This window comes from Peromyscus maniculatus, chromosome 7 (assembly GCF_049852395.1).
Source record: "Peromyscus maniculatus bairdii isolate BWxNUB_F1_BW_parent chromosome 7, HU_Pman_BW_mat_3.1, whole genome shotgun sequence".
Classification (NCBI taxonomy): domain Eukaryota; kingdom Metazoa; phylum Chordata; class Mammalia; order Rodentia; family Cricetidae; genus Peromyscus; species Peromyscus maniculatus.
Window position 1 is genome coordinate 56,603,661 of NC_134858.1, and position 26,614 is coordinate 56,630,274.

The following is a 26,614-nucleotide window of genomic DNA, read 5'->3' on the forward strand; positions in this document are numbered from 1 at the left end:
ATACTGAATAAACCTTATACTGAAGGGCACTTAAGACGGTCCACATACATACAATCTAGGTAGAACTCTTGGCCCATCTAACAAGTGTAAAAAGGTCAAGATTTGTTTTCCTTTATTAGTAAAAAAAAAAAAAAAAAATCACTCTAAAATACGAAGTTTCTCTAGCCAAGAACAAATTGTCTTTTTCTTTTTTTTGGGGGGGGTCCCCAAGACAGGGTTTCTGGTACAAGCTTTCCTGGAACTTGCTCTGTAAACCAGACTGTCCCTGAACTCAGAGATCCATTGCCTCTGACTCCCAAACTGTCTTTTTCAAGACTTGATTTCTCTATTTTTCCCTCTCAGAGGTTTTACTTTCCCCACGTGACAGGGTCTACAAGTTTTCAGCAAGCTTATTCTCAGATGTAAGGTACTAACTAACTCTTAGTCTAAATTCCTTCACTTTAGGTTGTCTGATTGTTTCGGGTGGAGGGTGGGTTGGTTTTGAGATAAGGTCTATTATGTATCTCTGGTTGTCCTGGAACTCACTATGTAGACCAGGCTGGCTGGTCTTGAACTCAACAAAGATCAATCCACCAGCCTCTACTTCTGGAATGCTGTGATTCAAGTCATGCATCACTGCAGCCAGCTAAGTATATTTCTTAAAGACTGCATGTAGGAATTTCTGATACACCCTAGAAGTCAAAAGACTTTTCCAAAATTACCTAGGCAAAGCCAAGTATAGTTGTGTATTCCTGCAACCCCAGCACTTAGGAGGTTGAGGAAGGAAATCAGGAATTGAAGACGTCTCTGGCTATGAACCAAAGTGGGGACCAGCCTGAGCTACATAGAGGAAGGTGACTAGAAACTTAAGAATACACTCACATTTCCAGGAATAGGAGGTCTGGGATTTTATTTTTTCCATTTAAAGTTAAGCTTCATTTACAAGAAATATACAACGTTAAGTGTTTTGTTTCAACACTATTTCTGCCCCACAGATTTTCATTTCTCTTGATTCCCAAATCATGACAGCATATCTATCTAGCATTGGCCTGTGAGCAGCTCCAATGCTTTAGCTGCCCAAGTTAGTCTGTTTCCACTCTCTTACACACAGAGGCAGAGCTTACAGATGCGAAGTTCCCGCGTGGGATTCTCCTTTTCACGTGACCCAATGCCATTATGGATAAGAGGAAGAGATAGCAAAGCATCCAGGCCAGGGCCTTATAGGTCAGGAGGTTGGCTCCTTTCCTAGGCTAACAAAAAAGATTTTGTTTTAATTTGCATTTATTACATGGTCTTGTTTACTCTTGACTCTACAATGACTATTTGGAAGAATATTAGAATCTAATTAGGGATGGGAATGTTGTTCAAGCTCAGGTGGTAGTGTATTTGCCCAGCATGCATGAAGCCTGGGGCCCAATCCTCAGCAGTGCATAAACTAAGTACATAGTCCCAAGGCTAGAGAGGTAGAGGCAATCATATTTCCTTTACACTTATTTATGTTGTGTGTGGGTATGAGAGCTGCCATGGCCATTTGTGTGGAGGCCAGAGGACAACTTGCTGCAATCAATTCTCCCCTTCTTCCATGTTGACCCAAGATGACACTCAGGTGCTCACGCTTGGCACAAGAGCCTACCTATTGAGCCATCTCACTGATCCACACACAGCTCATTGCTTAATACTCTGAAGATGATTTAGCTTATTTGTTTATTTAGCTTATATATATACATGAAAGTCCACAAATTCTAGTGTAACATAGAATACACTCTTTAAATGCCTTCCCTACCCCAGTCAAATGGTTGCTTAGATTTACCTATAACTCTAGTCCCAGGGGATCCAATGCCCTGTTCTGATCTCCAAGGACACTGAACACATATAGTACACAGTTGTACATTAACACAGGCAAAATACCCATAGACATAACATAGAATAAAATTAAAGATACAAACTCAAGGCACAAAATAAAACATTTTCAGTTGACCTTACAACAAATCAATACCATTCAGAATCAGTGAAAATTCTCTAACTCAGTTTTTTTTGGGGGGTTTTGTTTTGTTTTTTTAACTTTGTCATGCTATGAACCTAGTATTTTTGGCCCAGGCAAGAACTCTACTACCAAGCTATAAACTTCACCAGTTACTAGATATTCTTTTTGGCTCCTAAAAAACTAGAATACTAAGAACTTGTTGCTGATATAGTCAATTAATACTATTTTGTATGTTAATATGTGTGATATATGTTTGACATGTTATTTTTTTGTTGGTATAATCAAATATCCTGACAAAGGCAACTTAGGGGAGAAAATTTTAGCTTACAGTTCCAGAAAGATAAAGTCCATCATGGGAAGAAGACCTGGCAGCAGGCAGGAAAGGGAAAGCAGCAAGAGCTGAGGCTGACTGGTTACACTGCTTTCAGATAAAGCAGGAAGCAACAAGTGGGGCTAAGTTTTAAGTCCTCAAGGCTCACCTCCAATGAACTGCTTCTTCCAGCAAGGTTCTACTTCCTAAAGGTTCCACAACCTTCCCAAACCAGCTGAGGACCAAGTGTACAAACACATGAACCCATAAGGGACATTTTACATTCAAACCACAACAGTGGTAAACAACACACAAACCCTGAAGTCAGTTTTTATATCATATACAAGTTACTGGACGGAGACACTACATACAAAGTAAAATCAGTGCCTGAGCTGAATGTAGTAGCCAACAAGAGCTAGCTATGAATTTACAAAGTACTATATATTATATAAAACAGTATTTATGAACACATTCCATGAACACAGGCTGGAATTTATTTCCCTTCAACTCACTAAAGTATTGGTCTAATAATCATTTTTAGTGCTATTAATCTATTCTCCAGAATATGCCATATACTTTTATTTTTTTCAAGTAATCTATATTTTGATACTTTAAAGATTCTCTACATTTTTCAGCTCCATTACAATTATTTTTAAGTTTGAGTTTATGGTTTTTTTTTTTTAAATCTTCCTGCCTCTGCCTCCTGGGTGCTGAGATTACAGGCATACATCACCATACTTGGCTTACTATGTTTTAAAAGGTGAATTTCTTTTCACCAGATTTCTTCAAATATAAAATGCTTTGGACCCAAATTTTCATGATTTTACCAGAAAACAAGAAATTTTCATGTAGATCAAAATTTCCATCTTTTAAAGTGTCATCTTAATTGAAAGATTCACACAGATTTAAACATGCTGAACTGTTTTTGAGCAAAATCAAAATGAGGCTTAAGACATGGCTCAGTGTTTAAAAGCACTTGCTCTCTTCAGAGGACTGGGGTTTGATTCTCATCACCCACATGGCAGGTCACAACCTTCTGTAATTCCAGTTTCAGGAAATCCAATGCCCTTCTCTGGCTTCTGTAGGCACCAGACACACACACACACACACACACACACACACACACACACACACACACACACACACATACATGCATACAAACATACATACATACATGTATATATATACACACATACACATGTATATACATATATATATACACACCCAAGCAAATACAAATATACATAAAATAAAAATAAATCTTTTTTAAAAATTGTTTAAAAACTGCTTCGAATGTTACTTCCTGACTCTAATCCCAGCACTTGAAAGGTGGGGTTAAGAGGATAGCCAGCCTGAGCTACATAGCAATATATCCTGTCTCTGAGAAGGGAGGTCTGCGTGGTGACATACATCTTTAATACCCAATACTCAGAGGGAAGAGGCGGGGATCACTGAGTTTGAAGCCAGCCTGGTCTCTATAACAAGTTCAAGGCTAGCCAGGACTACATAGAGACCCCATGTCTTAAAAAAAACATTTTCTAGTCCATCTCCTCTCAGTTAAGTGTAGAGTAGAGAGTGCAGGCAGTCCACCTGTACAGGGAAGGTTTTATAGCAAGGGGCCTTGCCTGGATTGTTCAAGGAGAGGAGAGAAGGAAAGAGGTAGGGAGGGGGACAGAGGGAGAGAGAAAATAGTATCTTAGAATCAGTCAGAGGCATTTATTTTGCATGGGAATGGATAGATTTGCATATACATTGATACTTTATTAATCTGGAAAACTCTCATCCTGTCTTCAAAGACTATCTCTGGCTCATTCTCTCCTCTTCTATATTTTTGATCTTTTATTAAATAGTTTCTGATTATTCTAATACCTTTAACTACCTTTAGTCTTCTCCCATTTGCTGTAAGTTACCATTATTTTCCATTTCAGTTACAGAAATTGACTTTTACATCTGAAAGACAGTCTGTGCTCATCTATCCCAGTGACAGCATACTTGATTTAGTCTATGGCAATTCTAGTATTTGGAGTCCCTGGTTTGTCAGGTTTAATTAGAAAACTGAACTGAAGCGGCCAGCAAAAATGCTCAACAAGTAAGGAAGGGCTCTTGCCACCAAGGCCTTACACACACACACACACACACACACACACACACACACACACACACACACAGTAAATAAGCACACAAATCCGGGGGTGGGGGTGGGGTAACAGTAATTTCAGGAGGTAGTCTGAGGGCTTAAGTTTTCTTCCCCTTGTCAATTTACATTTGTTGCTGTTAGGGGCACAGAGACATTAACAATCTGTGACCATCTTAATCCAAGTTTAAAGCTTTAAATTCTCTAAGCTACTTCAATGACATAAGTCAGTCCTCAGGCTTCACAAGAAGTAGTGTATCAAATTCAACCACACTTCACTGGCTTGGTACTCCTTCTTACCTCCATTCTTAAACTAACTCTTTTGGATTAGTACCACAGACTGGGAGGCTTGGCTTATTTTCTCCAGATTCACAGACTTTCTTGAGCCTTCCCATCCAATTCTATATTATTAACTCTTATGATCTAATTTTTAAAAGGCCATTTCAGCATTTCATCTAATCATTCCCATTATCTTTAGGGGAAGAGCTCAAATTACTAGCAGCTTCCATGAATCTCCTATATCTTTCTCTCATGTAAAGCTCTCCATTTTTTCTACCTAATCTCTCCTGCCTATTTAACTGTCATTACTCACACTAGGACAATATTTTCCTTCAACCTAGAGTAATATTAAAACGACTTTCCTTAAAAACTTCCTACCTGAGCCAGGTGGTGGTGGCCTGTCTTTAATCCCAGTACTCGAGAGGCAGAGCCAGGCGGATCTCTGAGAGTTCCAGGCCAGCCGGGTCTACAGAGTGAGATCCAGGACAGGCACCAAAACTACACAGAGGAACCCTGTCTCGAATGAATGAATGAATGAATGAATGAATGAATGAATGAATGAATGAATGAATGAATGAATAATAAAAACTTCCTACTTGACCTGAGTGTGGTGGATCATGCCTTTATTCCCAGCATTCAGAAGGCAGAGGCGAGTGGACCTCTCTAAGTTCAAGGCCGGCCTGGTCTATATAGTGAGTTCCTGGACAGCCAGGGCTGTAAACAAAAACAACTTTCCATTTTCCTTTCTCTTTCTTTAGCCACTGTATATTGTTCAATATGTATTCTAACTTTCATCCCTTGCTTGGTTCTTTTTTCTACCAGAAATGCATGAATTCTCATGTTTCCCTTTCCTCCCTACCCCACCGAATGCCATTCAACAACAAATGTTTATCTACCCATATCAGATACGGTTGGTGTATTTCCAAACAATGTTAAGTACTGTGAGGAAAGAGACTGCCCTGCTTGCCTCTGAATAACACACCACTTCAACCTGCATTTCAGACATAACTGATACATTTTCAAAAATTATTATAATTCATGGAGCCTCGAGAAAGATAAAAATAGAGACAACAGAAAAGACAAAAGGAAAAACCATCTGTGGGAAATTTTGTTTCGTTTTTATTTTGCATCGGGTAGTCTCAATCTTCTTGCCTTAGCCTTTCAAGTACTGGTATTACAGGCATGTACTATCACACTAGCTAGGAAAAAAATCACTTCAGATAAGGTAACAAAGAAAACTGCTTCAAGATCACACATCTAGTAAGTGGAGCAACAGAAATTCAATGTTTACACTAGAGCGTGATGAGACATCTATTTCCATCCACAACTGCCCCAAAACAATTAAACTGAACAAGAAAAAAAAATTGAAATTATAAAAGAATGACAGATGTCACTGCAAAAGCAAGGTTTTCTGAAAAACCAAATTCACTTTTACATTCAACAATTTATGAAACATATTACAGAAACAGCTAAGAAAAGCTCTCTAGTATCAGAGTCACACATAAGCACTAACTTTACACCTAACCTCTTCACTAAATAGGTATTAATATTTCATAACAAAAACACAAAGCCTTTGGAAATACAATTCAGGAAAGGATGACATCACCCTTGGGAATACTTTCCTTTCATCTACTCCTTAGAAGTAGTAACCTTCAGAACAACTGCAATAGAAGTAGTGAGCTTCAGAACAACTACAATAATCCCATATCTCAGTCTCTCAAATACTTGGAATTACAGATTTGTGGCAACGACCCTAGATTTGTGGCAACAACCCTTGCTCCTTACATTATCAGAAGTCTTAATACATCAAAATTGTGGTGCAATCCATTATTTGTGTTTATGGTCTTGCTTTGAAATGGGTTTCCTAACAAGTTGCCAAGGCTGGTCTCCAACTTCTTGGGGCTTAAGTGATGATATTTTTAGTGTGTACTTTAATGTTTTGGTGTTAAATATAATTTTGATGTAAATTACTAGTTAATAATAGCAAGCCAAGAAATTACTTTTCAGTTTACTGAGAATTGCTGTGGGATGGTCTATATGTCAAATGTGTTGCTCTGATTGGTCAATAAATAAAACACTGATTGGCCAGTGGCCAGGCAGGAGGAAATATAGGCGGGACAAGGAGAAGAATTCTGGGAAGTGGAAGGCTGAGTCAGAGAAACTGCCAGTCGCCACCATGACATGCCGCATGTGAAGACACCGGTAAGCCACAAGCCACGTGGCAAGGTATAGATTTAATTTAAGCTATAAGAACAGTTAGCAAGAAGCCTGCCACAGCCATACAGTTTGAAAGCAATATAAGTCTCTGTGTTTACTTGGTTGGGTCTGAGCGGCTGTGGGACTGGCGGGTGACAGAGATTTGTCCTGACTGTGGGCAAGGCAGGAAAACTCTAGCTACAAAGAATTTTTATTTTTATTAAATGTTGGTTAAACACACAATTTCACTGTTATAATTATATTGTTTCTCTTCATTGATCTGCTAATGTATTAAGTATATATTAATTTCTCAACAATCTGCTATTGCATTCCTAGGAAAAATTGTAGACCATTAATTTATTCAGTTATTTGAATATCTATTAATTCAACAGCTAGATCTTTAATAAACATATTGCCATCTTTTTATCAAATTGTGATTATTATTTTGACTTTGATAACACTAATGATATTCTATGTTTCTCCATATTCTAAAGTAGTTTACATTAACAATGAACAATTCCTTAAAGGTTTGTTAGAACTTTACCACATAATCATCTAATCCATCTGAGGAAGAAAAGAATATTTCACTCATCACATTCTGTGATTATTAGCTTACTTGTTCTGGGATTACGCAACTTAAGAAATTTTCAACTCTAAGCTTTTGAAACTAGTGGTAAAAGTAGCACAGAGTATATTCAATTATAACTCTGAAATACTTTCCAATCTAAAATTATGCCTTAATACTCTTCCCCTTTTTTTGAGACAGGGTGTCTCTGTAAGCCCTGGGTGTCCTGGAACTTCCTCAGTAGACCAGGCCTGCCTTGAACTGAGAGATCCCCCTGCCTTTGCCTCCTGAGTACTGGGATTAAAGGTGTGCACCACTATGCCCCAGGCTATATTTAATGTTTTATTTGTGCCTTCTCTTCTTTCTCCATTACATTTGCCAAGTGCTAACTTCTCCCTTTATTAAAATAAACAACATAACCCACAAGTCTTTAAAAGCAGTTGTTGGTTCCTAGCAAAAGGAAACAAGGTAGAGTTCCCATGCTATCCTTCCCATATTCCTTTAGAAATACAAACTACTATCAAAATCCCACCAGACAATGTTACATTCAATGAGCCTACATTATCACTCAAAGCTCACAAGTTACTGCATGCTAAGAAAAGGTTTTATTTTGCAATAAAGGACCAGTCTTCCCTTGTGGCTACACTAGTTTCTACTCCCACCTGCAGTGAATGGGTACTACTATTGTTCTTTACTCTTCACCTGCAGTAAGTGCAGTAAGTAGTTTGGGGTCCTCACCCTTCTAACAAGTAAGTAGTAATATCCCATTGTTTTAATATATGAAACATCTTTTTTGAGATTTTATTTTGTCTATGGGTGCTTTGCCTGTAGTTCTGCCTGTGCACCACAGTGTGCAGTGTCCACAAAGAACAGAAGATGGAATTGGATCCCCTGGAACTGGAGTTGCAAATGGTTGTGAGCTACCACTTGAATACTAGGAACTGAACCTGGGTCCTCTGGAAGAGCACCCAATGAATCTTTTTAAGCACTATGCTATCTTTCCAGCTCCAAGTAAACGATCTTTAAATATTTGGGGGGGGGGGGGTTGGAGAGATAGCTCAGAGAGATGGCACCGACTGCTTTTCCAGAGGTCCTGAGATCAATTCCCAGCACCCACATGGTGGCTCACAACCATCTGTAATGAGACCTGGCACCCGTATACATAATGAATGAATGAATGAATGAATGAATGAATGAATGAATGAATGAACGAACGAACGAATAAACAAGCGAAGAAACGAATGAATAAATAAATAAATCTTTTAAAAAATTAATTTTTTTTCCATCACAGGTGTCTGTTAAAGTTGTCAGCCCCCATTCCATTCCTTTTCTTTTGGTGGGCGTGTAAGTTTAGTTATAAAGCTCAGTCTGGTCTAGAACTCACCATATAACCAGGGCCTTTGACTCTTCATCTTCCTGCTTCCATCTCCCAGCTGTTGAGATTATAGGCATATGCCAATGATGCCTGGCCTTTTTTTGTTTTGTTTTTTGTTTTGTTTTTTGGGGGGTGAGATGGGGTGGGGGGCTCACTATGTAGTCTTGACTGGCCTGAAACTATGTAAACTAGCTGACCTTGAACTGAAGAGATTTCCCTGCCTCTGCCTCCCAAGTGCTGTCTGGAATTAAAGGTGTGTGCCACCATGCTAGCATTTGGTCAGTTTTTAAATCAAGTTGTTTTTTTTTTTGCTGAGTTCTAAGAGTTCTTTGTGTTATTTGGGTTACAAGTCCTTTCTTTAACAGCAAAAATGTTCTCCCCATTTGTGGCTTTGATATTTCCATTTTTAAAATTCACTTTAAGACTTTCTGATTTATACTTTTTTTTAATTCATGTCTGCTTTTATCTTAAATATCCTGAGTTTATTTTTCTAACTTGTTTTCAAAAGCTTTATCCCATTTTTCACCCCATTATCATTTTTATAATAAATAAATACACTTAAAACTGAACATTTCCATGTACTTTTCTCACATCTCTGTGTATTTTCATTTAGCTCCAATTATGTTGGTACACCAAGAGTCAACAGATGAACACTGTGGCTCACCTTGGTGATCTCAGCACTGAGGAGCATGTGGCAGACGACCTGAGTGAGTCTGAGGATCACCAAAGCTATACAGTGAGTTTCTGAACAGTGAAAAACTTTACCAAAAAAAAAAAAAAAAAAGGTTTTAAAAAGGACTGCACTCCCCACCCCATGCCCCAAAAAACCCCACAAGAATATTTAATATTCCCTAAGAGGGATAAGGGAACTAACAGTTCCCACAAAACTGAATAATATTATAAAAAGAATAGCTCAAGGTGATGAAGGGTTGGCACTCAAGACACTGAAGAGCAGAAAAGATAAAGAAAAATAGCTCACTTTAAAAATAATGTTCGGGGGCCAGGCAGTGGTGGCGCACACCTTTAATCCCAGTACTCGGGAGGCAGAGGCAGGCGGATCTCTGTGAGTTCAAGGCCAGCCTGGTCTACAAAGCAAGTTCCAGGAAAGGCGCAAAGCTACACAGAGAAACCCTGTCTTGAAAAACAAACAAACAAAAAATAATAATGTTCGGATGTAGTGGGACACTTGTAACCCCACCACTCAGGAGGATCCTTACAAGTTCCAGGCCACCCTGGACACATAGCAAGTCGAGGCCAGCCAGGCCAGCCAGGAATATATTCAGTGACAATCTGTCTTTGGGGGCTGAGGGAGCAGCCAAAGATGGTAATGCATATCTGTAATATCAGCACTTAGGAGGTGTAGGAAGGAGCTCAAGACCAGAATGGGCTACATAAGAACACAGTGAGATGGTTCAGCAGATTAAGATGCTTGCTGTCACATATGATGAAAAGACTTAAATCCTCAGGACTCACAAGATAAGAGAAAAATCAACTACACACACACACACACACACACACACACACACACACACACACACACACACACACACGACTGTCGCCAGAAAGGATTTTTTTTTTAAGGATCAAGGAGGTAGGGATGGAGTAATAGCACTAGCTGCTGCTTACCAAAAATGTAAATTATCATCAACTTACCAAGCTGAGTGGGGAAGAGGAAAGGATAGATAAGAACAAATAAGCTAGTGTTCGTGTCATACAGAAAAAGGATACAGATACTACACCCAGTTATAATATAGTTTTACAAAGTCTGTGTATAAAAACTACTAGGAAAACTGAAACATAAAACATGAACATTAGTAGAGAATAACAAAACAAAAATCCAACGGTGCCAACAGAATAAACAAACAAAGTATGGTAAAGTGCAACTTAAAATAGCAAAAGCTAAATCTAAACAGAAATTATCATAAAACATGAATATATATTTAGAGCTTTTAAATATTTTTTTAAATCAACTGTATCTTATTTGCAAAAGTTGTATCTAAAAAGCAAATAATCCATAAAGGGTGAATATTTAGAATTAGAAAGTACATAAAACGCTTTTAAAATGAAGCGTAACAGTGCTAATATCAGACAACACTAAGTACAATATTTAATTGAAAAATGTTTTCAGCAATGTTACAAAGGAAAACTCAAGACTATAATGTAAACTAAAACTCTTTTTCTTAGAAGTATCATAAAATATGCCTCAAAGTAAATGACAATAAGATTAAAAAACACCACTGACATCAGTAAAGACAGCAAGGCACATGGGGATGGAGGTGTCAGAATATGAAGAAGCATTTATCCTTCAGAAACCCAGGGAAAGCTGGATATAATGTTTTTAAGACAAACTTTAGAGATCAACAAACATGTTCTGGTCTTTCTGTTACAAAACTGAGTTAAATAACAAGTCTCAAAACTCAAGTTTCCACATCAGGTAAGAGGAGGCAATAGTTTCTAGCCCTAAAAAACTATCAGGAGACAGAGCATGGTTGCTATGCCTTTAGTCCCAGCAGAGATAGAGGCAGGGGCAGGCAGTATGTTTGAAGCCAACCTGGTCTATATAGAGTGTTCCAGGCTAGCCAGAGCTGCAGTGAGACTCTTGTCAAAAAACTAAAACCAAAATCCAACCAAACCAAAAATACTATCAGAAGAATAAAATCAAATAGTATCTAACAGAAAGTACTCAATAACTTACTATTAAATTATAACTCAGATACAAAGTATATGAGTTACATTTCTAATATTATTTAATATCTGATTTATATAGCACTTTGAATATGAAAGTCAAATGCAAAACTTTCCCCATTCATTTATCAGTTCCCAACAAGCTGTAATTTTTACAATTAAGATTGCTGATAAAGTTTATAAGAGTAAACGGAAGCTGTTACCCTAACAACAGCCCCCAAATACCTAATCTAAGGAACCAAGGGAGTAGTTAATACTGTCAGTCTCTAGCCCAGTAACTTACTCTTTTAAAACTAGATCTATTTTGAGAAGCAACCTTTGTAAAACATCCAACAGAGCCGAATTCTGCTCTAAAATCAGAGAACCAGGACAAGCATCTAGGTTTGACAGCTAGGAAACATAACCAACTTCTCACTTTTGTTTTTACTGAATAAATGTCATTTATATACCTAATATAGATTTAAAGTTCATGAATAATAAACCTTAAGTGACTAATACGTAAGATCTTATGTGTTCTAAGAACATTAGTAAGTGCTTTTTTAAATCTACTTTTAGTTTGTAATATTCAAGATATACCTAATAAGCAGAAATAAAGTATTTCACTTCCAAAATAAAGCAGAATTTAACCTGAATTTCGTAACACTAACTTCATTGCAAAATTTTCAATACAAGAAATAGCAGCAATTATTACTTACACATTGGTTTGCTCACTACTATATAAATCAATTCCTGCTTATAAATTCAGTTCAATGGGCTTTTTTGTTACTTCTAAGTCAAAGCTAACAATACAAGTTCCTTACCTTTCCATTAGCTTCTCTTTATCCCAATTGAAGTGGCTAAGGAGTATTCTTGTGATAGTTGCTGGATTCTGAAGGAGGGGGAAAAAAAACATTTTAAAGCAATTGTATCTCATTGACTTTTTTTTGTATGTGTATGTTTTTCTGTGTAATTCAGGCTGGCCTTCAATTCATAATTCTCTTGTTTAAGCATCCCAGGTGCTGAGATTACATGAATGCACCAAGCCCAGCTCTTTCACAAGAAAAAAATTTGTAGGCTAGATTTCAAGTTCCCTAATAACGCATCCAAACTTTCTGTCCCAGTATACTTCTTTTCTGCACCATTGCTGAAGCACAAAAGCACTGCTTTACCACTAAGTCCCACCCACAATATCCTTTCCTAGATCCCAGCACGCAGGAGGCAGAGGTGAGCAGATCTCTGTGAGTTTGAGGTCAGCCTGGTCTACAGAGCTAGTTCCAGGCTGTTACACAGAGAAACCCTGTCTCAAAAAAAAAACAAAGACAGAGGGGGGAGAGGGAGAGGGAAGAAGGGAGGGAGAGAGGGGGAGAGAGGGGGAGAGAGAGAGAGAGAGAGGGGGAGAGAGAGAGAGAGAGAGAGAGAGAGAGAGAGAGAGAGAGAGAGAGAGAGAGAGAGAAGGAAAGGGAGAAAGAGGCCAGTCCATACTACATAGCAAGACCCTATCTTGAAAAGCAAACAAAAATATCACATATTGATTAAAATTTGTTGCACTGAGTACTTAACAGACTGCCACATCAGCACTCTAAATGCAATTAATTAAAATTTGTAAGACCAATGTATTGAACAGTTCAAAGGAATCCAAAGTTATGGTGTGTTTTAGACACATTTAAGCAAGCCAACAAAGTTATCTATACCATGTAATGATACAGTGTGTACTCTTGGGGTGCTCTTTCATATTAGGTTATTTAAAGGGAAAAGTTAAAACTCTGAAATAAAAGCTTACTGTTCACAGATATCCCCACTTCCCATTAAACTAGCCAGCTTACTACTGGAGCACAACGTTTTTAAAACTTGAAACATAATGGGGCTTGGTGTGGTAGCTCACCTGTCTGTCACCTTAATACTTGGGAAGCTAAGCAGACCTGCTGAGTTCCAAGCTAGTCTATGCCACAGAATGAGACCATGTCTCAAAAACAAACTCAACAGGGCTTGAGTGATCAGGGAAACCTCACTCACTGAAATATATGAGAGCTCGTAACAGTGAAGGAAGCAGAGCTTAAACTCAGGTCTGCTCAACTTATATTTCATGTACAAATTTCTACATCAAAGAGTATTTCAAAAAATATTTCTGTAGCTTGAAATTTCTCTCTTTCACTGAGGTTAATAATGGTATTAGTTAAATAATGATTTAAAATAATCTAATATGGGGGTTGAAGAAATGGCTCAGTGGTTAAGAGAGCTAGCTGCTCTTCCAGAGGACAGAAGTTCAATTCCCAGCACCCACATGGCATCTCACAGCTGTCTGTAATTCCAGTTCCAGGGGATCTGACACCCTCACACAGACATAAATGTAGGTAAAACACCAATGCACATAAAATAAATAATTTAAAATAACCTAACATAAAAGTGTCATGAAAGACATCTGAATCAATTATTCAATAACAGCATTTGTTACCAAAACAAACAAAACATATGCATTATCCCCACCCCATTCCCCCCAAAAGGCCAATGACCAAAGTACTCTTCTACTCATCCAAGCACACTTTACTAGTCTCTTCTTATTCAGACACCCTACGAATTTTCTTTTAAATCATACTCCAGAAAATTTGAATCTCCCAGAGTTAAGATATAAAAAGGAAAATGATTAAGTCGATCCTAAATCTTTTTTTATTTAATATTTTTATTTTATGATTAACTTAATTTCACATATCAGCCATGGATTCCCCCGTCCTCCCTCCTCCCACCCCCCAATCCACTCCCCATTCCTACCTCCTCCAAGGCAAGGTCTCCCCTGGGGAGTTAGCCCAGCTTGGTAGACTCAGCCTAGGCAGGTCCAGTCTCCTCCTCCCTACACCAAGGCTGAGCAAAGTGCTATCCTAAATCTTAATCACATTATTATGGAATCAAAATTAAGTCTAGTAATACTAACTAGACTTGTTTCATTATAACTTTATAGCACCCAGGACACTATATACCCCTCCACTAAACAGTGCACCTAAAGGAACGTGTCAGGAATTCAGTCTCCACTTACAAAGGGAAAATAGAGAAAGGATAACCAAGGTTGCTAGTGCCTCTTTTGAGTTATAGTCGCAAAACGTTGTTGCAGTGTATTATTGGTTTTATCAAAATTTACTATGGAAATTTCTTGACTCCTAGGTTCTAATCTCATATTTTTATTAATAAAATATCTGAGGCAAGGTCACCTGGATGTACTCATTGCCAAAATGACTCAGATAATTTGCTTCAGAGTAGCTAGCTAATCACTGTAAGTGTACTTCATGAGGAGAGATGGTGGGGAATTGTATTTATCATAATTATTCTAACAGGCAACATATTAATTACTTTACGTAACTTATTTAAATCCCAAAGCACTCTATAAACCAGGCATGCTGGCCCATGCCTGTTACATCAGCACTCCAGAAGCTGCAGGAGAATCATTGCAGGGTAAAAGCTAGCCTAGGCTATATTGTCAGGGTTACTATAAGGCCCTTTTCAAAACAGCAAAAACAAAAACAAAAGAAAAAAACACTCTGTAAACTTGACTAGCTAGTTTTTGAGTATTTTGTTTCCTTTTTTAAGAGTGATCTAACTGTAGAACTTAAGATTCTCTTGCCTTAGCCTCCCAAGTACTAGGATTACAGACACATTCCACTATGCCTAACTTTAAAATCGTTGTGAATATGAGAAAACTAGAATTAGGTTTCAAAAATTAATATGAGAAGGAATATTACTGATTCAGTCATGTCTTAACAGCCTTTATGTTCCTCACTAAAAGGTTAATCAGAACAAGGTGAAAGGGAAAAGTTAGTCAGAATACAAAGAAGCACTAGGAACTGTGGTGGTATTGTGTTCCCCAAAATATTGTGTACTCTAATAAATTTATCTGGGGTCAGAGAACAGACAGCCACTAGATACAAAGGCTAGAAAATAGTGGCACTCACACCTTTAATCCTAGCATTCCAGAGATAGAAATCCCTCTGGATCTCTGTGAGTTCAAGGCCACATTGGAAATAGCCAAGCATGGTGACACACACCTTTAATCCCAGAAAGCCAGCCTTTAATCCCAGGGAGTGGTGATAGAAAGCAGAAAGATATATATAAGGCGTGAGGACCAGAAACTAGAGGCATTTGGCTGGTTAAGCATGTGGCTAGTTAAGCATTCAGGCTTTTGAGCAGTAATTCAGCTGAGACCCATTCCGGATGAGGACTCAGAGGCCTCCAGTCTGAGGAGACAAGACCAGATGAGGATCCGGCGAGGTGAGATAGCTGTGGCTTGTTCTGTCTCTCTGATCTACCAGCATTGACCCCAATAACTGGCCTCGGGTTTGATTTTATTAATAAGAACGTTTAAGATTCCTGCTACAAGGAACTTCCTGGGGGACTAAAAAAAGTTAGGTATCTTGAATGTCACATAAAAGTAACCTATCTACACAGCAGGCCCCATCAGCCATGGAGTACGTCTCAAGATTCCCAGTGGATGGCTAAAACTGCAAACCATAGCAAAATGTACATACAAGTACTGGAACAGTTCAACAGCTGATGGCACACCAGGTGGGCTAAGTGAATAATAGGCGGGGAACACAAATGCTAAGACTAAGACAGAAACTCGTACTAGGTCTTGGGGGTATTGCTATGACAGACAGACCTGACGGTGTTTCAGAGAGGACTATGGTAGCACTGGAACTTTGGACTGTCTTGGGGTTTCTCTTGCTGTGATAAAACACCAGGACCAAAAGCAAATAGGGAAGAAAGGATTTATTCCATCTTATAGCTTACAGTCCATCATCTAGAGACGTCAGGACAGGAAGTTGGAGGCAGGGGGTGATGCACAGGTCACAGAGGAATACCACTTACTAGTTTGTCCACCAGGGCTTGCTCAGTCTACTTCCTACAGCATACAGAACTGCCAACCCAGGAGTGCTGCCACCCACAAATGCGCTGGGCTCCCCCATTATCGATCCATCAATGAAAAAAAGCACCACTTCTCCACGGGCGCCCTCTTCTTCCCTCTTAAAGTATTTATTTTTTAAAAATGTTACAGGAGCCCACAGTCAGAGATTCTGAAATTTTAGGGAAACTGAATATTTTTGAGAAATTTTGGAAATTTTAAAGAAACTGAAGGTTTAAAGTATTTGAATTTATTTTTTTTTATTTCTTTTTATTTTTTGGTTTTTTAAGACAGGGTTTCTATGTATGATTAGGCTGGCCTTGGACTCATAGAGCAGAAAGATCTGCCTGCCTCTGCTAGGATTAAAGGCATGCACTACCTACCCCAACTGTGTTTGGATTTTTTTTTTTTTAAGGACTAGAGTTAAAAGTTGGAATGTTTTATATTGTGATATTAATATTAGTATAATATCTCAGGACAAATAAAGCAGAGGTCCTAGTTGAATACTGATGTGTTTGTGTGTCAAGTTTACAAAGGATGAATCACTCTGGGTAGTTTTATGTCAAACTGACACAAGATAAGAGTCCTCTGAGAAAAGGGAACCTCAATTAAGAAAATAACTCCACCATATTGGCCCATAAACAAGCCAGTACCATACCTGGTGGGTAGGTGGTCTCTGAGTTGTATAAGAAGTAACTGAGAAAGCAAGGAGGAGCAAGTCAGTAAGCAGCACTTTGTGGCTTCTGCTCCAGTTGCTGCCTCCAGGTTCCTGCTCCAGCTTCCCTCAGTGATGAACTTATCAACTATAAGGTGAAATAAACACTTTCCTGTCCAAATTGCTTTTGGTCATGGTGTTTTATTACAGCAAAAGAAACCCTAACTAAGACATCATGCATGTATGGATATGCAAACACCCAGGGGAGGGTGTAGCATGAATCTTAAAAGGTCTTTTAATAAAATCAAACCTGAAACCAGGTATTGGGGTGAATGCTGGAAAATCAGAGAAGCAGAACAAGCCACAGCTTCCTCACCTCGCCAATTCCTCAGCTGATCCTGTTTCCTCAGACTGGAAGCCTCTGTGTCCTCATCTGAACTGCTGCTCAAAAGCCTAAAAGCTTAACCAGCTCTAGTTCCTGGTTTTCATGCCTTATATACCTTTGTGCTTTCTGTCATCACTTCCTGGAATTAAAGGCATGAGTCACCATGCCTGGCTGTTTCCAGTGTGGCTTTGAACTTACAGAGATCCGGATGGATCGCTGCCTTCCAAATGGTAGGACTAAAGGTGTGTGTGCTACCATTGCCTAACCTCTATGTTTAATATTGTAGCTGTTCTGTTCTGACCCCCAGACAAGTTTATTAGGGTGCACTATATTGGGGAACACAGTATTACCACAGGAGGGGGGAACATATGCACATGCAACTTAATAGAGACTAGAGAACTGTGAAAATAAACAGTAGCCAGATTGTATGATGGGAAGGTAAAATACAACCAAATAAGATGGTGGTGAAGCTGGGTCTGGAGGAAAAGCCTGTAATCCCAGCTACTCAAGAGGCTAAGGGTCACAAATTAAATGCCAGTCTGGGCAAATAAAAAGATTTTAAAAGAGCTAGGATGTACCTCAGTAGTAATGTGCTTGCCCACAATGTAACAGACCCTGAATTCAATCTCCAGATCTGTAAAGATAGATATGGATGGATGGATGGATGGATGGATGGATGGATGGATGGATGGATGGATGGATGGATGGATGGACGGGCAGACAGACACACATAGGGAGATAAGATGGTGTTAAGCATTCCATTAGGCTTTCTCCTGGTTTTGACGCAAGGTTGTGCCAAAAAGAAACTGTACTAAGTTGTGTGTATATGAGACACAAAAAAAAATTATAGGAAATGCTTTCAGAACAAATTACAATATAAATCACTACCCAAGTCCTAGGATCAACCTACATACATGGAAATAGAGGCAAATACAAACCTGACAAAAGCTTTAAAAACCAACAACAGGAACCCTTGTTTGTAATTACAGTCTACCCAGGTTGACTTGTCTATTAAAAAACATCTTCAAAAGTGTCCAAGATGAAATCAAATTACCAGACACAGCAAAAAAAAAATTCTTACCAATTTCTAAAAGTCCATTTCTAGATGACCCAGACATTGCAATGAACAAAGACCTTTAGGGGCCAGTGAGATGGCTCAGCAGGGTAAAGGTACTTGCCACCAAGCCTGATGTGAATTCCACCCCCAGAGCTCACATGGTAGAAGGCGAGACTAACTCCCACCACACACACACACACACACACACACACACACACACACACACACACACACACACACACAGAGTAAATGGTAAATAGCCATCACTTAAGAGTGAACATCTAAAACCAAGTCAAATGATACACGAGGGAAACAGGGAACTACAGAAAACAGGAACAATAGCAAGGGTCATCTGAGTAATTATCATGAACTACTTTTCTCCTGAGTTGTCAAAAACATAAAACTGTCAAATCAAAAGCTGTAACACATCAATGTGAAGGAAGAGTTAAATGTATGTAGAGAGCAGGGGCTGGAGAGATGACTCAGAGGTTAAGAGGACACTGGCTGCTCTTCCAGAGGTCCTGAGTTCAATTCCTAGCACCCACATGGCGGCTCACAACCACCTATAATGAGATCTGGTGTCCTCTTGTGGCATGCAGGCATGCATGCAGACAGAACACTGTATACATAATAAATCTTTTTTTTAATGTATGTAGAGAGAAAAGAGAAAATTAGTAAAGATATTAATCCAACCACATCAAAATTCCATTAAAAAATAATAAACCAACCAGGCAGTAGTGGAGCACACCTTTAGTCCTAGCACTCAGGAGAGGCAGGTACAGATCTCCATGAGTTCAAGGCCAGCCTGGTCTACAGAGCTAGTTCCAGGACAGCCAGGGCTACACCCTGTCCTGCAAAGAAACCCTGTCCTGCAAAAAATAAAAATAAAAAAATAAAAAATAATAATAAACCAGGCATGGTGATACACTCCTGTAATCATAGCACTAGGGGAGGCAGAAGCAGGAGAATCAGGAGTTCAAGACTAACTTCAACTACACAAGACTATCTCAAATCCCTCTTACTCCAAACTTACAAGGAAAATTGATAGCCTAGATTTGTTTTGTTTTGAAGCAGGTTCTGATTTAACACCAGCTGACCTTAATTGTGCTACTATATAAAAATCAAAACTATAAAATTAGAAGAGAAAATGTATGTGATCTTGAGTTAGGCAAATAGTTCTTAGATACAACATCAATCTTTAAGACCAAAATGATAAATTGTAATTCATTAAAAATCAAGACACTGCTGATCTGCGTATTACAGCTATGACTGTAATCCTAGCATCTGAGAGACTAAGACAGGATGATTCCCACTAATTTGAGGCCAGTTTGTGTACTTAGTGAGTTCCAAGTTAGCCTGGGCTACAGAGTGAGATGAACGAGAGAGAAGGATGGAAGGAGAGGAAGATGAGGAAGAGGAAGAAGACAATGACCATATATATCAGAGAAAGGGAAACTATATTCGAAAAAAGGGTATTATGTATCCAGAGTCTATTTTTATTTAAAGATTTACTTATTATGTATACATTATGTATGACTGCAGACCAGAAGAGGGCACCAGATCTCATTACAGATGGTTGTAAGCCATCATGTGGTTGCTGGGAATCGAACTCAGGACCTCTGGAAGAACAGTCAGTGCTCCTAACCTCTGAGCCATCTCTCCAGCCCCCCAGAATCTATTTTTAAATCTTAAAAAACAACAACAACAACAATTTGAAAATGGGTTTGTATGAATTTGGATAATAAGCACATGAACAGGTATCCATTGAATTCCAGCTACGTGACATGGAAAAACTCAAGCCTCCCTAAAGTTTTCCCACTGGATGTTAAGCACTCTTTGCTGAAAAAAATTTATTGCATGTTAAATACACACCCCTCTCAATGTTTTCTTCTCTTGCTTATACCTTGCTTATACTTTTAGTTGTGTTTATTTGTTTGTTGTTTTTTTTTTTTTTTTGGAGGATTGAACTCAAGGCCTTGTAAGTGCTAGTTAAAGTCTTCTAATGCTGAGACATACTATCATGATGTTCCACAATTTTCTTTTTAAATATTAAAATGGCCAGGTGCAGATAGTTTGACTGCTTGACTGAGAGAAACCAAGCAACTATCTGAAACCCTGCAGTGATGCTGGCTGGATTAGGAATGGGGTTCTCCAGTCATTAGTGAGACAATGAATGACGGTGCTATCATCGGGTACAGCACCTGCATATGGTGCTGGATGGCAACGGAAAGGAAGCACAGGGAACTAGCTCCCCAAATGGTGGTTCCTTGAGCAGTCACTAATATCACAGCTGTTTTTCACTGCTCCTGCAGGAGACCCTTCTCAGAGACTTCAAACTAGCTGCAGGCACACAGATCAGACTTCACTTAGTGTTAGGAACTGAACAGAGAAGCTGTCATGGCCCCGGCTCCAATCTCAGTTGTGTTTCAGGGGGTTTTGCTTAGGCCATGACAATTTTAGACCATCTTAGCTCCACCTGCAGCCCAGCTAACCCCATGCACAGTGCTCAGTCTGTTCCAGGAGTACTTCTCCATCCATGATAGCTGGTGTCATTGACTTCATAAGTGCAGTCCCCAAGAAAGCCTGATGAGTGTTTTGGCCTTTTCAGCCAGACATGGTGGCTCATGCCTATAATCCTAGAACTTGGGCAGTTGAGGTCAGAAGACTGCAACAAGTTCAAGACCAGCATTAGCCACACAGTAAAACCTGGCCACAAAACAAACAAACAGCAGCAGTCCCAAATGAAGAACAAACAAGGAAACTGGCTGTCCCGGGCACACCTACAGTTCTAGAAGGCCAAAGAAAAGTGCCAGATAACAGCAAGGAGCAGAAACTGCCAGAGAACTAAGACTACAAACGGCTACAGAACTGCATGGTGTCAGGCAGCTGGTTAAAGAGAGCACTGGCATTTAAGCTGTACCACTAAAGTGAAGCCTTCTTGGCACCCCAAAATTGGAGCCACTATCAAAGAGCGACAGCAGAAGTGGCAGCACAAGCCAGTAATCCTAGCACTAGAGAAGAAGCAATGGGACTACTGTTAGCTAAACCCAGCCTTTACTTCTACACTGAGTTCAGAGAGGAGGAAATGGGAAGGGTGGAGGTGGAGCCTGAGTCAGGAGCGGGGAGGGGGGTAAGAGCGGGAAGGGGAAGACTAGAAGCAGGGACTTGAACTGACAGAGAAACTGAGATTGCCATCCAGAAGAGCTGGATCTTAGCTAGTTAAAGACAGAAATACAGATACAATGAGGGAGAGGGCAAAAGAAAGAACTGGGTGATGGGGGAACTGTTTGGTAAACTAACTGTAATAGTGGCTATGAAATTTCAACTCAAAAATGTACACACACAGGGGGAGAGAGGAGGCTTTGATTTTAAATTATAGAAGTAAACTAACCTGCACTGGAACACCCACAGCAGAAGTACTAATTCCTTCAATGGATACCTGTTCATGTGCTTATTATCCAAATTCATAAATTGTTTTATGTAAGGTTAACTGAGCAAAAGCTCAAATAAAAAGCTCATCTTTTTCTGACTGTTGTTTATCATCTTAAAGGATATAAACACATCAAATAAAAAAATAACATGACTAGTCACTATGAATAAAAAACACTAATAATACCAGCTGTATACTTAACTTGAAGGGTAATAATCCACCTAAAATTTTACATTTTCATAAGCCCCAAATCAGTGACACTATCCCTTTCTGGCTACTAGAATCTCCTGAGGAAGCTTAAAATTATCAGTACATGAGCTTAGTGTCCAGCAATTCTGATTCAGTGGTCTAGCACAATAACACATACCTATAATCCCAGATCTCAGGAGGCAGAGGACAGGGGAATCACTTAAGGATATGCTAGCCTGAGTTTTATACACACACACACACACATATACATACATATACATACACACACACACACACACACACATACAGGGGAATCACTTAAGGATATGCTAGCCTGAGTTTTATACACACACACACACACATATACATACATATACATACACACACACACACACACACACACACACACACACACACACACACACACATATAGTAAGCTACAAGTCGCAACCCTAATTCTGAAAAGCATTTACAAAGTTCTCAGTTTGAATATGTATTTCTAAGCTACTCCCAATAAAAGAAAGGGAAAGGGAAAGGAGGGACAGTTAAGAACCTCCCCTGTGATGATACCAACAGATCTTCTCAACAGATTACTTTCACTCATTATTTTTAGAGACTATTTATATCAAAATTTAGTGCTGGCAAGGGCTGCTTAACTGCCTGTACTACTGTACCTGATCCACAGCAATTTGAAATTTTGCTGAAGTTTGCACTTGAACTAAATGCACCTGATGCACCAACACTTGTAAACAAACCTGGTTTCAAACCTGCCCATGCACATGTATCTAATGAAGGAAATTGCTTCTTTGTCATTCCAAGTTTGGAAGATCAAAGAGATTTCAAGCTCTAGAAAAAAAAACATGAGGACTAAGGAGATGGTTGCCGTGAGTAACAGTGTTTGCTAAATAAGCATGAGAACCCGAGTCTGATCTCTAGCACCCACAGAAAGACAGGCGTGACCATGCACCTACATAATCCCGGCACTGTAGGACACAGGCTATAGGCAGATAATCTCCAGGGCTTGATGGGCAATCAGTCTAGCCAAAACTTTAAGTCTTATATTCACAGAGTAATAAAAGCAGGACTTTTGACAACCTCCGTTAGCCTTCAAGTGATCATATGCATGTGATCATACACCACACATACATAACACACATACACTGTGTATGTGTGTCTGTATGTGTGTGTGTGTGTGTGTGTGTACACAAACTAACAAAAGAAAACTGTCATGAGTTTAATCAATAAGATGTTTCTACAAGTGCTGTAGAGGTGACTCAAAAAAGGCACGTGCTGCTGGTGGGGAGGCTGCAGGTAGGATGTTAAATAATATATTTAAAAAAAAAAAAAAAAAGGCACTTGCTGCTGGGTTCAGTTCCCAGTACCCATATGGCAGCTCACAATGGCTGACCTGCAGCCCTAGTTCTAGAAGATCCAATGCCTCTCTTTTGGTATACAAGCAAACAAAAAATAACAACAAAAAACAACTACAAATAGAAGTGCTATCAATCTATCAATTAATAATTTGACTTCTTAGCTGGTCAGTGGTGACACACACCTTTGTAGCTGGAGTTTTCCTGGTCCTGCCTGGCCCACGGTCAGGACAAATCTCTCCTCACCCTCCAGTCCCGCAATTTAAGGGGAATAATGAGGAGAATGAGCACCAGTTATCACTAAGAACGGTTAGTTTAGGGGCAGGGGCAAAAGATGAATTACATATCATAGAGGCAGAAGCAATGAACTATGAAGGCAGTCCAATTAAAGTAACACTGGCAACTTTGAAAATGTCTATACAGCCAACAGTTCCTCTTGGGGTCTTTGAAATTACACCACCTGTGGTCTTAAGGTTGAAGTGTGATTCAGGGCCTGTGTACATTAGTGGACAGCACCTAGTAGCTGTAGAGGAAGATGCAGAGTCAGAAGATGAAGATGAGGAGGACGTAAAACTCAAGTATGTCTGGAAAAAATAGCTATACATCTTTAATCCCAGCAATGGTGGATCTCTGTGAGTTTAAGGCCAGCCTGGTCTACAAAAATCAGTTCCAGGTAAGCCAGGGCTGCACAGAGAAACCCTTTCTGAGAGAGAGAGAGAGAGAGAGAGAGAGAGAGAGAGAGAGAGAGAGAGAGAGAGAGAGAGAGAGAGAGAGAGAGAGAGAGAGAAAATATATATATATAATATATATCTTCTATGAAAATTTAACTGTATACCAATGAGAGTGTCAATTAACAGGATATATTTATATACAATAAAAAAAATGCTCCTACTTAACACCAGAAAAACAAGCTCACGATCTTAACATCTTATATACATCATCATTAAGAACCAAATCAGCTCCAGCATAGAGTGCAGTGGGTACAGCATGAAGGGCTGCATGTGGCCCTTTTTCCTCTGAAGATGATGACCTACTTACAAAGAGACCTTTCTTAGGAGGCTTGGAATATAGTTCAGCGGTATACAGTGCTGCTTGTGCAAGGTCCGGAGTTTGATCAGGAAGTAGGAAAGAAGAAGGGGGATCTATTTTCATTCCCAATTACACATGATAAGCCAGTGCTTATCAAGCTACAACTCAGTATCCATCTACTTAGCAACATATTTTTTTTTTTTTTTTTTTTTTTTTGTTTTTTCGAGACAGGGTTTCTCTGTGTAGCTTTGCGCCTTTCCTGGAACTCACTTGGTAGCCCAGGCTGGCCTCGAACTCACAAAGATCCGCCTGCCTCTGCCTCCCGAGTGCTGGGATTAAAGGCGTGCGCCACCACCGCCCGGCATTAGCAACATATTTTTAACAGTATCTTTATCAGTCTTTCACAAATATAATTTTTCCCTAATATCTTTCCCATTGCAAAAAATAAAAATACAGAATTCAATGATTAATATCAAAGGGGCAGGCTAGAGATGGCTCAGTGGTTAAGAAAGAGCACTTTTGCTACTCTTACAGAAGACCCAGGTTCAGTTCCAGCATCCACCTGGTGACTCACAACTACAACTCTAGTTCCAGAGGATCCAATGCTCTCTTCTGATATCCACAGGCTTGTGCATAGAGGTGATACATATACATAAACCCTGTCATACACATATACAAGTAAAAGAAATACTTTTTTACAGAAATCATAGGGTTGGAGAAATGGAGAAGGAGGGGTGCAAAGCACTTACTGCTCTTATTGAGGGGAAGCTGGGTTCAGTTTCCAGCATCCACACGGAAGCTCACAATGTTCTGTAACTCAGAGAATTCACTCTCTTCTGACCTCTGAGGGTTCCTGAAGATATGCAGTGTGCATATACTCACAAGGACTTGTGTGTGTGTGTGTGTGTGTGTGTGTGTGTGTGTGTGTGTGTGTGTATAAATAAAATAAGTCTTTTTTTTTAAATAAAAGAACACATAGCATATAGCCACCATATATTTTCTAGGTTATTTTGAAAAATGTTATCAATAAATCATATTGGATCAAGTAACTGTTTTGAATTATTTTACTTAGTGCATAGTTTTATAACTAACACTACTGCAATATCTAAATCTTTTTAAAATTTTATTACATTAGAAAAATTGTGTATGTGTTGTGGCAGTCAGAGAACAATGTACAGGGAGTCAGTTCTCTCCTTCCACCATGTGATCCTAGGGATCAAACAGTTGGTCAGGCTTTGGCAGTAGGTGCCTGTACCTGCTGAACTACCTTGCTGGATCAAGTTTTAAATCTTTGTCTTATCTCAGTTATCTCTAGTTTTAAATCTCTCTCACCAATAGGTTTATTTTGTTTGTTTTTAAGATGGGATATCACGCCGGGCGGTGGTGGCGCACGCCTTTAATCCCAGCACTTGGGAGGCAGAGCCAGGCGGATCTCTGTGAGTTCGAGGCCAGCCTGGGCTACCAAGTGAGTTCCAGGAGAGGCGCAAAGCTACACAGAGAAACCCTGTCTCGAAAAACCTAAAAAAAAAAAAAAAAAAAAAGATGGGATATCACTGTGTAACCCTGGCTATCAAGGAATTCACTATGTAAACCAGACTGTTCTCCAACTAAAAGATTTGCCTACCTCTGCCTCCAGTGTTGGGATTGTCCACCACACCCAGCTTTGATTTAAGAACAAGGTATCTAAGGTATTTAAGAACATGAACAAGCTCTGGAACTCACTCTGTAGACCAGGATGGCCTAGACCTCAGAGATCTTCCTGACTCTGCCTCCCACGTGCTGGGATTAAACTGCTCACCACTACATCTGGCTTCAGCTTTGATTCTAATCTTATAAGGCAATCATTTTAATCTTTTTTAGTTTGTTTCTTCTAGTATCTTTTCATCTTCAATAATATGCTTATAATCTCAACTATTACTTTCCATTATAGATATTATCTATCAACATCCTAGCGGATTGCACCTTCCCTAGTCTTTCTTAGAAGTCTCAGTCATAATTTTTAATTAAACTGCATCCACTGGTTTTTAAAATTCAACTAACAGAAATTGGGGGGGGGGGGGGAGACTACCAAGCAGTAATAGAATCCCAACAAAGCTACAAATAGACATAAGTTTTTCCACTTCAGAGA

General features: G+C 39.3%; 1 protein-coding gene across 2 annotated transcripts in view; it reads right to left on the minus strand.

The window, feature by feature from the left end:
• Positions 1-26,614, minus strand: part of Arih1 (ariadne RBR E3 ubiquitin protein ligase 1) — a 99,373-nt gene that overhangs the window by 46,299 nt on the left and 26,460 nt on the right. For both annotated transcript variants that reach the window (XM_076575366.1, XM_076575365.1), the window contains exon 2: positions 12,308-12,375. In XM_076575366.1, the coding sequence (XP_076431481.1) occupies positions 12,308-12,375 (68 nt within the window). The remainder of the gene's footprint in view (positions 1-12,307; positions 12,376-26,614) is intronic.